The sequence below is a fragment of the Castor canadensis genome, chromosome 14 (genome assembly GCF_047511655.1).
Source record: "Castor canadensis chromosome 14, mCasCan1.hap1v2, whole genome shotgun sequence".
Lineage (NCBI taxonomy): Eukaryota > Metazoa > Chordata > Mammalia > Rodentia > Castoridae > Castor > Castor canadensis.
The window spans coordinates 12,711,274-12,724,945 of NC_133399.1; the positions used below are offsets into that span (position 1 = coordinate 12,711,274).

At 41.1% G+C, this 13,672-nt stretch overlaps 1 protein-coding gene across 5 annotated transcripts in view; it reads right to left on the reverse strand.

Moving 5' to 3' along the window:
* LOC141416662 (uncharacterized) overlaps positions 1-13,672 on the reverse strand; it is a 41,620-nt gene that overhangs the window by 26,744 nt on the left and 1,204 nt on the right. For 2 of the 5 annotated variants that reach the window (XM_074053804.1, XM_074053809.1), the window contains exon 2: positions 3,036-3,289. The exons of 1 other annotated variant lie outside the window; for it this stretch is intronic. In XM_074053804.1, the coding sequence (XP_073909905.1) occupies positions 3,036-3,137 (102 nt within the window). In that variant the 5' untranslated portion in view covers positions 3,138-3,289. Of the gene's footprint in view, positions 1-3,035; positions 3,290-6,426; positions 6,538-13,672 lie in introns of all 5 variants that reach the window. 2 more of the 5 variants (XM_074053805.1, XM_074053806.1) reach the window with 2 other exon arrangements.

Here is a 13,672-nt window from a genome sequence, read left to right on the forward strand (position 1 = left end):
GAGCCACTCTGTCAGCCCCAACACTCCTTACATGTTTCAGAATATGGATGTTGCTGGTTCCCCACCACCCCCATTTCTGTGAAAATACAAATAACATCAGGACAATAAAAGACCTCTTCCTTGCCTCAAAAATGGCAGACCAGATCTTGTCCCACCTATACAGCAGTCCAGTCCAACATCAGTTCACATCAAAATAGTTATCAAGACACTCATTTAATTCACTTACTTTATAGAAAGAGAAACTAAGGTCAGGAAGAGGAAGTAATCAGGCCTACGTGCCACAACAGGTCTACACAGGCTTGAGTGACTACTAGGGCCCTGGTTCCCAGATAGGAACAGGATTGGGAAGGGCAGGGATGGCATGGCCACCAGGAGTTTTCAAACCCAGTGTGCTCCCCTCCTCCAAATCCTCCTCTAAAGAATCCTTAGTGAATTGTTTTACTGAAGGAAAAGAATTTCTGTCCTTTGAGGACAATGACTACATCACTCAGGGTCTTCTTAATATAAGGCAATATGGAATGCGAAGGCTAGGTGCCGGTGCCTCATGCCTGTAATCCTAGCTACTCAGGAGGCAGAGATGGTTCAAAGGCAGCCTGGGCAAATAGTTCCTGATACCCTATCTTGAAAAAACCAACACAAAACAGGGCTGGCAGAGTGGCTCAAGTGGTATACATGTGCCTAGCAAGTGTGAAGCCCAGAGTTCAAACCCAGTACCACCAAAAAAATAAAAAAATTAAAAAAAATGGAATGTTAGGTACAAGTGGTCGTGTTATCTATATTGCCACATGCTCTGCAAAGAACCACAGTTCCCTGAAGATTTACGGTCTGGACAGGGAAGGAACCTAATATGTCTTGTAGCAGAAAGAAATGAACATTTTACCAAGAAGCAGGAAAATGTCAAAAGGACAATGGTCCTGACCTTAAAGATGCTTAATGGCCAAAATTGTGACAACTGGAACAACAGAAGGGATAACACTACCAGAGATGACAGAGGAAGAAGCTAAATGACATCACTAAGAAAACTCAGCGACATTCAGAAGGTGCAACAGTCAATAGAACTATTGGTATGCTATAATCAGTTTACTGGGGTCACTAATAGGAAGAAGAAAAACTCAAGGACATGACAAACACATGTGTTGTAGCATACATTTAGGTAAACCATATGAAATGTGTCTTTAAGGCACTACAAAACTGGCTGGGTACCAGTAGCTCAATCCTAGCTTCTTGGGAGTCTGAAATTGGTAGGATCAAAGTTCGAGGCCAGCCTAGGCAAACAGTTTAAGAGAACCCCCATCTCCAAAATAACCAGAGCAAATTGGACTGGAGGTGTGGTTCAAGCAGTAGAGTGTGGCTTTGCCAAGTACAAAGCACTGAGTTCAAACCCCAGTCCCACCAAAACAAACACTGTATACCTGAAACAATACTTTCAGGAAAATATATAGCCTTCAATATATTTGTCACGACACTTCATTGGGCTCGAGAGTGGTAAAACACCTCCTAGCAAGCACAGCACAATGCCCTGAGTTCAAACCCCAATACACCGAACAACAACAACAAACAGTACTTAAACCAGACTCAAGTTACTGGAAAAGATTAAAAATACAGGGAATAATTAACAAGGACACCTATAATCCTAACTACTCAGGAGGCAGCGATTAGGAGGATCGTGGTTCAAAGCCAGCCTAGGCAAATAGTTCATGAGAACCTATCTCTAAAAAACCTTTCACAAAAAGGGGTTGATGGAGTAGCTCACGGTGCAGGCCTTGAGTTAAAACCCTAGTACCACACACACACACAGACAATGTGCCAGTAGCAAAACACAAAATGAAAAATGGCAAATAATTACAAAGATAATGGACATCAAAGAAAGTGTGGTAGGGAGGTAGAGACTCAAAAACTTATCAAAAACTGAAATGGGCTGAACACTGGTGGCTCCCACCTATAATTCCAGCTATTTAGCAAGCTGACATTGGAGGACTGCAGTTCGAAGTCACCCCAAGCAAATAGTTGTCGTGATCCTATTGCCAAAATAACCAGAGCAAAATAGACTGGAAGAGTGGCTCAAGTGGTAAAGCGCCTGCTTTGCGAACGTGAAGCCCTGAGCTCAAACCCGAGCAATGCCAAAAAAAAAAAAAAGAGGGAGAGAGAAAACCTGAAATGGTACTCAAATCATCCCCTACCTAAAATCATTTCCTCAGTGGGTTTACAAGTGAGTTCTATTAAAACTTTTAAGCAAGTTAAGAGTTTAAGCAGCAGTTGAGATAAGAAATCTTCCTAACTCATCTCATCAGATGAAGACAATTTCCTAACTCATCTCATCAGATGAAGACAATTTTCATCTAAATCAGGTAGGAAGGTATATAGGAATAGGCACTTATAGGCCCAAGTAATCATTGCATGTACATTTAAAAAAATCCAGGGCTGGTGGAGTGGCTTAAGTAGTAGAGTGCCTACCTAGCAAGCAGGAAGCCCTGACTTCAAACCCAAGTACCACCAATAAAAAAATATCCGGCTTAAAGTGTTGGTTTATCCCATCAATGACAGGGATCTAGCAGCACTTGAAAACCAATCATGAGGCTCATTATGTCAAGCAAATAAACATCCAATGATTATTTCAATATTGGCAGAGATGTATGTTCCAAACCTCAATTTCTTTGGATGATTTTCTTGGCAGTACTTGGGGGCCTTGAACTTAGGGCCTTGTGCTTGCTAGGGCACATGCTCTAGCACGCCCCCATCTCTTTTCTGCTTTTGTTATTTTTCATATAGGCTTTCACATTTATGCTCAGGCCAGCGTGGATCTCTAGCCTTCAATTTACAATTCCCATGTGGCTAGAATGACAAGCATGTGCCATCATACCCAGCTTCCTTGTTGGTTGAGATGGGGTATTTTTGCCCAGAGTGGCCTTGAACCTTGGCCCTCTTCATCTCCACCTTCTGAGTAGCTGGGATTACAGACATGAGACACGGCACCTGACTCTATTGATAAATTTTTAAAAGACCTCTTCAGAACACAAAATAAAAGACTTACTTACCTTGATAAAGCATATATGCCATAAAAATAGCACTAAGGACCATTCAATGGAGAAAGTATAGATTTTTCTTTTTGATAAAGTCCAGGCTAGCCTCAAACTCATGATCCTCCTGCTGAGCCTCCTGTGTGTTGGGATTACAGGTGGGTGGCACAATGCCTAGCACTGGAGATGCATTATTTTAGAACCAAGAACCAGCCAAAGATCCTCGCTGTTTCTGTAGTTCTTTCACATGGAACTGAAAGCTGTGAGTCGTGCTAAAAGGAAAACAAAGGAAATAATCTAAATAAGGATTACAAAGGAAGAGACAGGGTCACCACGCAAAAAAGTAAAAGAATCAAGACGTAAAATTAGAACAAAACAGGAAAGCACAAAGCTGCCAAAGACACGATCACCTGACAAATCACAGTGTTTCTCAGTTTTAGGCCAGTAATCATCACTGAAAGATATCATTTAGATAAAAGGAAGCAATTCACAATGGGGCCACTAATTATTTAAAAAAAAATAGTTATCAAACATTTTGTTCTCAGATGGGAGCTGGTGGCTCACACCTATAATACTAGCTACTCAGGAGGCAGACATCAGGAGGATCATGGTCTGAGCCAGGCCAGGCAAATGGTTCAGGAGCCCCTATCACAAAAACACCCACACAAAAATGGGGCTGGTGTAGTGGCTTAAGGTGTAGGCCCTCAGTACTGCAAATAAATAAATACATAAATAAATTTCCAGATCCTTTTATAACTATGGAGGAACCTAAAGGGCTTTTGCTTAAGTTGGTTTACGGACTGAATTTCACCATGTTGTACGTTAAAACAGAAGAAATTAAACTTACTCAGTTGTTAATCTAACATCTGCCTAAAAGGTTATAACACAGCTACCATATGTTAATATTAGTAACTTTAAGAAAGTATTGAGCTGGGGCATTGGTTGAAGTGGTAGAGCACCTGCCTAGCATGTGTGAGTCCCTGGGTTCAAATTCCAATTAAAAGAAAGTGTATATATATATATATATATATATATGTATTTACATTTGCAAAACTACACTTAGGGATGTGAATCTTTTTTTTTTCTTTTTTTACTGTTTTGGCAAATATTTCTAATGTCTAGCTTCATGGGGCACAGATAGATGCTCCTACTTGCTTCCTCAGTCAGTTTGTGACAATTTGTTGTTCTAGTTGAGGAAAATACCCCTTAAATTTCATTGGGGATGTCACAGATACCAGAAAGGGTCTCAGGATCTCCCAGGGTATTCCAGAACATACTTAAGCTGAGCATTGTAACTCATGCCTATAATCCCAGCACTTGGAGACTAAGACAAGAGGACCACAACTTCAAGTCCAGCCAGAGCTATAAAGTGAAGCCACATTTCAGAAATAGTCATCTCAAGCTGGGCACCAGTGGCTCATGCCTGTAATCCCAGTTACATGAGGCAGAGATCAGGAAGATCGAGGTTCGAAGCCAAGCCAGACAAATAGTTCTTGAGACCCTACCTCAAAAATACCTATCACAGAAAAGGGCTGGTGGAGTGGCTCAAGGTGAATGCCCTGAGTTCAAACCCCACTACCACAAAAAAAAAATTATTCTCATTTTTACTGTAGATGTCTTGTTTTCAGTCTATTTACTGAAGTATTTCCTTTCCTAATAAACTTTACTATCACTTTCATTAAACCAGAGAGGGGAGAGAGAGAGAGAGAGAGAGACAACATTGAAAAACATGCTATGCAATACATAGGAATCAACCAAAAATTTTTTTCCCCTTTTTCTTTGGGAAGATGGGGGGAAGACGTGAGCTTGGAGTTCATGCTGCAAAGCAGGTGCTCTACTGCTTGAGCCAGACCTCCAGTCCATTTTGCTCTAGTTATTTTGGAGATGGGGTCTCTAGAATTGTTTGCCTGGGCTGGCCTTGGACCAAGATCCCAAGTCACTTAGGAGTAAAAGCAGGATTACAGAATCACCAGTGCCTGGCAGCACAGTCTTTAAAGAAAAAATTTTAAAGATAATAAAATTACAGAAGATGAGGTGAATATATAGAAGAACTTATAGTCTTGGATGCAATGACCTGGTATGATGTCAATACTTCCATATTATATCCTAAATACAAAGTTACTTACAATTCCAGTGAATCAACTTAAATTTGATTAAAAAAAAAAGTTTCCAAATTCACATACACTTTTTAAAAGAAATAATTTAAAAAAAAAGAAAGAAAAGAAAAACAGTACAATACTATACTGGTTTCTTTTTAAAAAGGAGTAAAGAGAAGAGCCACCCACTCCTAATAACTGGGACACACTACAGAGATATTTAAGTGTGGATATAGAACACAGATTTTTTTGTAATACTGGAGTTTGAACTCAGGGCCTAAATACTTGCTAGGCAGGCACTCTACCAAGTGAGCCACCCTGCCAGCCCTTTTCTGTGTTGGGTATTTTCTTCTTTTTCTTTTCTTTCACGGTACAAGGGCTTAAACTCAGGGCCTTCACCGTAAGCCACTCCACCAGCCCTATTTTTGTGAAGAGTTTTTCCAGACAGGGTCTTGAGAACTATTTGCCCAGGCTGGCTTTGAACTGAGATCCTTCTACTCTCTGCCTCCTGAATAGCTAGGATTACAGGTATGAACCACGGTGCCTGGCCTATATTAAACTTTTCAGGAAAAATAAACTGAACAAAAAACCTGCATTATTCAAAACAGAAGATAGGGGAAAGCTGGTAGCACAAATGAAGGGGAGGAGGTAGACTATTCACTCATTTGTGGTAGAAAAGTTACTTGTTTTATAAAACTATGAAAATCTGATTTCTGACTAAGATCACATGCAAAGGTGAATCCAATGGATTCTTGACAAATGTAAAACATCAAACTATAAAGTATAGAGGAAGTGTATGAAAAAAAAAACTGTGACAAACTTCACATTTGTGCAAACCCACAAGATGATTTTTAGAAGATAAGCAAATGATATTTATGACTTCTACAAAGGATACCCTGAATAAAGCTAATGGACAATAGGAAAATTGGGGAAAGATATTTGCAGTTTCCAAAAGGGACCAGGGGATAATATAAAGAATAAACAAGAAACCAGTTAGATCAAGCATTAGGAACCTAAATGCAAAAATGAAATGAAAGCAGGGAGGGAGGAAAGGAGGGAGAAAGGAAATGAAAAATGGACATTGAGTTATACTCTCCAAATGAAATTCCAAAACACTGACAACAAGCAGTACATAACAGAATCTTGCACACCACTGGTGGGACTGTGGAATGGTAGAAATTAAGATTTAAAGTATGTACATGTTCTGTACACCAGTATTTTTGGTGGTTTCATGAGCCTGTTACTAGGTCAGCATAAGAACATGATCCCTTACAGAATTACTTTTAGTAAGGAAACAGGAAAAACCTACTTACCCAAAGATGGGGAGCAGGGAGGTACAAATTGGTGTACGCCAACAATGGAGCCCCTGGTAGGTGTGAGATGCATGTACAGCAATATTAAATAAATCGTGTAAATGACATGAACTGAATAAAGCAAAAATGAGGATGAACTTGTTAGCATAATTCAATTTGGGCATATGAATAAAAATATATACATGAAACTATTTTGTTTAGTCCAGTAATCAGCAGGGACACAGAAACAGAAAATATACCTGCAATAGGGTTCCTCACCCTCAGCAGTAGGGACGTTTGGGGCTAATTTCTCCTTGCAGTGGTGCCTACCTTGTGCATTGTGTGAGGTTTTTAGCAGCATCATTAGCCCCCCCCACCACGCCAGTAATACGCACCGTCCACATCACAACAAAAAAGGCCTCCGGACATCCATGTTCCTTGAGGACCAGAATCAACACTGACTGAAAGGACTGATTGAACAGCTCAACGGGTGGCTCAATGACAGGGAACCTTAACTGGGTAAAGACCCCTGGCACCATCTCAAACTGGAAGATTCTTCATTCCAACCTTGTTCCCCAACACCAGGCTAGGTGACTACCCAAATCACTCCCATTCTGCCCTTGGACCATCTGCCCAGTGCTCCCCTCCTACTAAGGACATCTCTTTCTTTTTGTTCTTCTCTGATAGTACTGAGCCTCACGCTTGCTAAGCAGGCACTCTAGTGTTGTTTCGTTTTATTGAGACAGGGTCTTGCCGTGTAGCACAGACTGGCTGTAAACTCACGATCCTCCTGTCTGAGTGCTGGGATTACAGGAATGTCCACCATGCCTAGCTTGTGCCACCTCTTCCATGATATATGACAGGAGTGAGGAGGCAAAAGAGAAAGCCCTGCTTGAGGTTCTTTGGTAACACCCTGACATCACGACCTCAAAAGGCCAGGAGAGGCTTTTGGAAAAGTTTCCAGTCCCTCCCCCAACACATAACAAAGTCTCCCTTCCACCTGTTTCTCCCCAGGGGGACATCAGAACCTGCCCAGTGTAAGGAGGACCCAGTCTTAGGAAAGACAGAAAGGGACAGAGGTACCTTCAGCTCCTTCAGCGCAAGTCAAGGGCAAAAGGAAGACAGGAGATGAAGGAAGCCAGGATACAAAGCCAGGGTTTGCCCTGAGTTGAAGGTTCTTTGGAGGCTTCCCAAAATACAGGCAACTTACTGGGAGTAGAAAAGTGTTTTTCTTGGCCAATGAAGTGCTCAGTGCCTTCTAGTCAAACCTCTCTCTTTGGTCAGCTTCTACCCTATCTATTTGCCTTGATGTCAGCAAGTTGGATATGACTGGTGTGCCTCTCGGTGATATAATACAATACAAAATGCAGAAGGTTCCTGTTATCTCAGGGAGATTTGTTCCAGGTCCTTTAGGAGGTGCCTCAAACAGTGGCTCATAGTTAATCCTATATATTTTAAGTATTAAACCTCTATGATGAGGCTTAATTTACTAATTAAGCACGGTAAGAGACTAACAATACCTAACTAGGAAGCAAAAACTATTGTACTAACAGACTGCAGTAAGTCATGTGAATGTGATCTCTTCGTCTCAGTAAATCACAGAATATTACACTCACTTTTCTTGCCTCAGTGGGTCTATTTCACACCATTCTGCCCACATGGAGGACTATCTGAGACTTTGAAATCTAGGTGAAGGAAGCCACCCTTCCCTAACTCTTCACTTGTGGTCTTGGAGAATTAGCATCCTGTGGACAGATTTATCCTCTTTGCCTTTCAGAGCAGTGGCCAGGCAGACATTAGTCTACTAGAATCACCAGTGGCATGGCTGATATGTTCTAGATGTCAATGCAGGGAGGAGAGATCCAATGCAGCCATGTACAGTGAACCTTAAGGTCTCACTGGTGCCCCTGGGCCCCTCCCATTCTGCTCTCAAGGCTCGATCACTTTGGGAGTGGTATGTGAGTATAGCTTTGAAGATCTCCACACCACCTTAACAAAAATAACACCTCACTTCCTCACAGCCACTTGCATTGCTTCAACTGTCCTGCACACACATGTGGACACAGTCCACACTAATTTCTTCAGGTCACTTGGATGAATCCGTGGTAATGTCACAAGCATAAATTGTGATTTTTAATATGGCCAGGCTGACAGAATTTCAGATGAATTTTTTCGGGTGGTACTGGGGTTTGAACCCAGGGCCTTGTGCTTGCCAGGCAGACATTTTACCACTTGTGCCATACCCCTAGCCCAACTCTTCAGGTTGGGATTCTACTGATCTTCATACCACTAATACGTGGAAGTAATAAGCTGATGAAATTTCCACCAGCTACAGTAAGATTACATACTGATAAGTTGGTGATGTCATGTTAAAAGGCATTTAATAAATCTAAATATCAAACAACAGAGCTTAGCCTAGCCTACCTAAGTGTGCTCAGAACCCTTCCATTAGTCTTAGGTGGGCAAAATCATCTACCAAGTAGCCTGTTTTCTAATAAAGTTTTGAACAACTCATGTAATTTATTAACTAGAGTATAATTAACTAGTAATTTATTAACACTGTAGAGTGAGTACCAGTTCTTTTTTGTCCTCATCCACAATGCTGAGTGGGAGAAGTATCAAAAAGCATACTGCCAACTAAGCAATATGTCTGGCAATCTGTCCTGCCTGAAACTCCTGGGTAACTATCTCTGGGGACTGAAAACCTAAGGGCCTTCCCAAGAGCTCCTTCGAGACTTGGGACTCCCGGAGGACTTCTCCCAGGAAAGTAGGCCCTGGGAATCTCCAGTTAGCCATTTAGGAAGTAACTGCCAAGACCATGGAGCCAAGAATAAACTTTCCAAACATGAGGGAACTCACATTCTAAACTAGGAGCTGGTGAGACAGGGGGCACAAACATACATTAGTGACCAAATCATGTAATGCAATTTCAGAGAGGAAAATATGCTGTGAGGCATAATGCAGAATAACTGGATCCACAAGGAGAGGCATTCTATTCTATTTTTTGGTGGGACTGGGGTTTGCAATCAGTGCTTCATGCTCACAAAGCAGGTGTTCTACCACTTGAGCCACTCCTCCAGTCCATTTTGCTCTGATTATTTTGGAGATGGCGTTTTGTGGAAATACTGCCGAGGCTGACCTCAAACCCCAATCCTCTCAATCTCAGTCTCCTAAGCAGTTAGGATTACAAGGGTGAGCCACCATGCCTGACTTATTAAATTTTTTAAAAATCTTTGTTTCTTTGAGGCAGGGTCTCATTATATAGCCCAGGCTGGCCACGAATACATGAGGAGATGCATTCTAGAGAGGGGGTCATGTTGGGACCCTTCAAGGACGTAAGAGCTGAGGCCTAAAGAATGCAAAACAGCTAGTCATGGAATGTGCATTCTGGAAGCAGGGAACTGCCAGTGCCAAGATTTCAGCTGGAATAATGAAGGCCAGGGTAGCTTGGAGAGGAAGTAGCTTGAGACAGAGGTAAGGAGGAGTTGAGGGCAGGGACTAGTGACAGAGGTGAGTGACACTTGGGTTTACAGTTCCAAAGGCAAAAAAATTCTAAATTTTCAGTAAGGAAAATTTTTTCAAAATTTCTATTGAATGGTTATCACTTTCACACTACCATAAAGTTGAAACTCTGTGAAGTTGAACTATACAATATTGGGAGTATCTATGCACTTGTACACTTACACCACTGTAAATGGTATACTAAGCTGGGCAGTGGAGCTGACCATGTTCAAATTTCCTTCTTTTCAACTCCTGTTCACATATTATAATCTAATGGGGAACAAGCTGTTATAATCCTACTTAACTTACCTCAAGGAGAAAACTTTGATGTCTAGTGCAGGAAGCTGGAGAAGGAAACTAACAATCTCTGCCCTTTAAAAAACCCACACAATGACTTTCCAAACACTTGATACCCGAACTGGGACTAAGATAAAGCAAAAACCAACCCAGTGCTAAAGGCACTTACTCATCTTGTAGATCCACTCTTCCCCACAATTCCCTGTGACCAAGGAAGCTGGGCTGTAAGTACCACAAGTCAGAATCCTATAGCCTCTGGACTCTGGTTGATTCCGTCAATGGGAGAAGCCAACATGGAAACAGCCAGCAAAAGAACTCAGGGCACTGGCTCTCCTAGCTGCTCCCTGGTGTCCTGAAGGCATGGCAGTCCAACTTCCCTCCTCTACAGGCCACAGCTCCTGCTCAATTAGCATCTCAATCCTACTGAAGCTCAGAGTCTCTCTGTGTTCTGGTAAATTCTGCCTGTTGCACCTTATGAGCTAGTAATAAACATTCACTCCTGCTGTCACTGGCCTCATGCTGCACATATCACAAGGACTTCCTAAAATGCCATCTGTATAGACCAAGGAAAAATTGGGGAGAAGGACAGAAAAGAACAAATGAGATACTAACAATTGTGAGATCAGATAATATCCATAGGGTGAAGAAGACATAACTGAAGAGACGGACAAAGAGCAGATTTTCTCTACTTGTGGATAAAACTCAAAGCAGTTACTTTTCTCCCTTTCTTGTATAAATAAATGCTAAAAGCATAACTAAAGCAAAAGAGCTTTACTTTCTCTTAAGAGAGGTAGAATGCCTGCCTAGCAAGCATGAGACACTGAGTTTAAATCCCAGTACTGCCAAAAAATACAAATTAAAATTAATAAAAAAAAATAAAATTACCATCAAAGCGCATATTCTAAGCAACAAAAGCTTAACTTTTAACAGTGACTGTGTCTCCAGGGTTGTACCTAAACATATTGCTCTCCTTAACTCATAAAGGAGATTTAAAGTGAAGTTACTATACAGCTTGCTAAGGAGTAAGTCAATGTATGTATTTTAACTGCAATAAGGATCTCTCACTTATCATGGTTGGCTTACCATTTCTGATGCTACAACAAGAAAGCAATATGCACGCACCAGAAAATGTCGACAAATTTCAAGGTCTGACGTTTCACCACAACAGCAGTAAGTGGTAAGCAGTGATCTCAGTTCACACTTCAACACAAGACCATGAGAGAAAGCAAATGATACCATATAGTACACTGCATATAATGAATTACACGAGCAATTCAATACCATATTATGCAACAGAAACTGTAGATTAATCTAAGTGATCTGAGCAACTTTCATGTAGACTAAGCTCAGCTTTGATGTTCAGTGGTTTAGGTGTGTTAAGTATAATTTCAAGCTATAAGATTTTCTTCCTACTTTTATGGAAACATAACCCCAACCTAACTTTAACAACATCTATTATTTACGAACAGCAGTGTAAATAATAAATGGTAAGAAGTACTTCATTGTTTAGATAACAAATCAGAAAGACAAAAGCAAGTCCAGAAGACAGGGGCTCACAAGACACAAGACTTACAACAAAACTTGTGAAGATACAAGTCACACACCTCCACCATTAGATAATGCTCCTGAGTAATGAGGATGAATACAGACAAAAAGACATCCAGTAAAAGGCATCCTGTAAATGTACCTCTAAATCTGGTAAAAAAACAAAACACCCTTAAGATAAAAAAAATGAGCAAAATTCCCCTCTTCTTAGTTATGTGACTGACTGGTACTTCTCACGACTTAGGTTTACTCTCAGTTCATTATTCATTACTGCTGCCTTACCACAGCACTCCTCTGATAAACTAAAGACAGAACTGCAATCAACCCCTCAGTGCATCCACGAGGAAGACACCTCACTAAACGGACCAGCAGTCAATCCTCACAAAAGAAACATTAGACCTGTAAGAAATTTACTGAGACTGTTCTTACTGATGAACCAGTGAGTTACAGTGTGTGGACAGACGCATTGCATCTTATGTGACAGAAGGCATGATCCTGGTAGTTTTGGCAGGAGGACTATCAGAAAGCATGATTTAACTTTTGGTGTAAAATAGAAATTATGATCAAAATTCAAACTTTTTTTTTGGAAGCCAGTATCTTGCTATAACCCAGGTTAGCCTTGAACTTACAAACTTCCCCAGGTGATGGAATTGCAGCTGTGGGCCATCATGCACAGTTCAAAATTCAAGAGTATTAACGATATAATCATGAAAAATAAAATTTACAGCCAGGTGCTGGTGGCTCACACCTGTAATCCTAGCTACTCAGGAGGCAGAGATCAGGAGGATTGTGGTTCAAAGCCAGCCCGTGCAAAATAGTTCCATAAGACCCTATCTCCAAAACACCCTTCACAAATAAGGGATGGTGGAGTAGCTCAAAGTATAGGCCCTGAGTTCAAGCCCCAGTACTGCAAAAATAAAATAATACAATAAAATTTACACAAGGAAAAAACAGCTGAAGGTAGATTTACATTGTAATAATAACTCCCAGTGCTAAACAAAACACTTGGCAACAGTCTGTACACACCAATACTCCCAGCACTTGGGAGGAGGCCAGCTGGGGCAAAGGTCGCCCCAACAACCCTTCTCAGAACAAAACAAATAAACTTGGCAAAGTTGTAAACTTAATCTGATTTATGATTATAATGTGATATTTTCATTTATCTTCTCAGTTTTTTGGCTTATTTTTGGGGGGGTGGGGGTTGAACTCAGGGTTTCATGCTTACTAGGCAGGCACTTTACCACTTGAGCCACTCCACCAGTCCAATTTATCTTCTCAGTAAATGAAAAACATTTGTTAGTCTACAAGTTGTCTGAAAGAGCAAATAAATTACTTTTAAAAAATGTACAAAAACTTGTTTGAAAAACATAATACTTCAAAAAGAAAAAGATTAGGGTTGGAGCTGTACCTCAGTGGCAGAAGTGTTTGAGTAGCATGCAAAAGGCCTAGAGTTCTATCCCTAGTATTGCAAATAAAATATATAAATAAAAATAAATAAATATATAATTGGCTGGCTGGCTGGCTCTAGCCTATAATCCCAGATCTTTGGAAGGTGGAGATTAGGAGGATCACAGTTTGAAGTCAGCCTGGGTAAAAAAGTTAGCAAGACCCCATACTCAACCAGTAAGTCAGGCAGTGGTGGCACAGGTCTGTGATCCTAGATATGTGAGAGGATCATAATCCAAGGCTGGCCTGGGCAAAAAATGCAAGACACCATCTGAAAAATAAAAAAGGACTGGGGGTGTGTCTTAAGTGGTAGAACACCTGCCTAGCAAGCAAAGGTTCCAATACCATCAAAAACATACTTTGGGGCTGGGTGCCAGTTTGAAGCCCGCCCAGGCAAACATTCACGAGACCCTCTCTCAAAAAACCCCAACACCAAAAGGGCTGGTGAAGTGGCTCAAGGTGTAGACCCTAAGTTGAG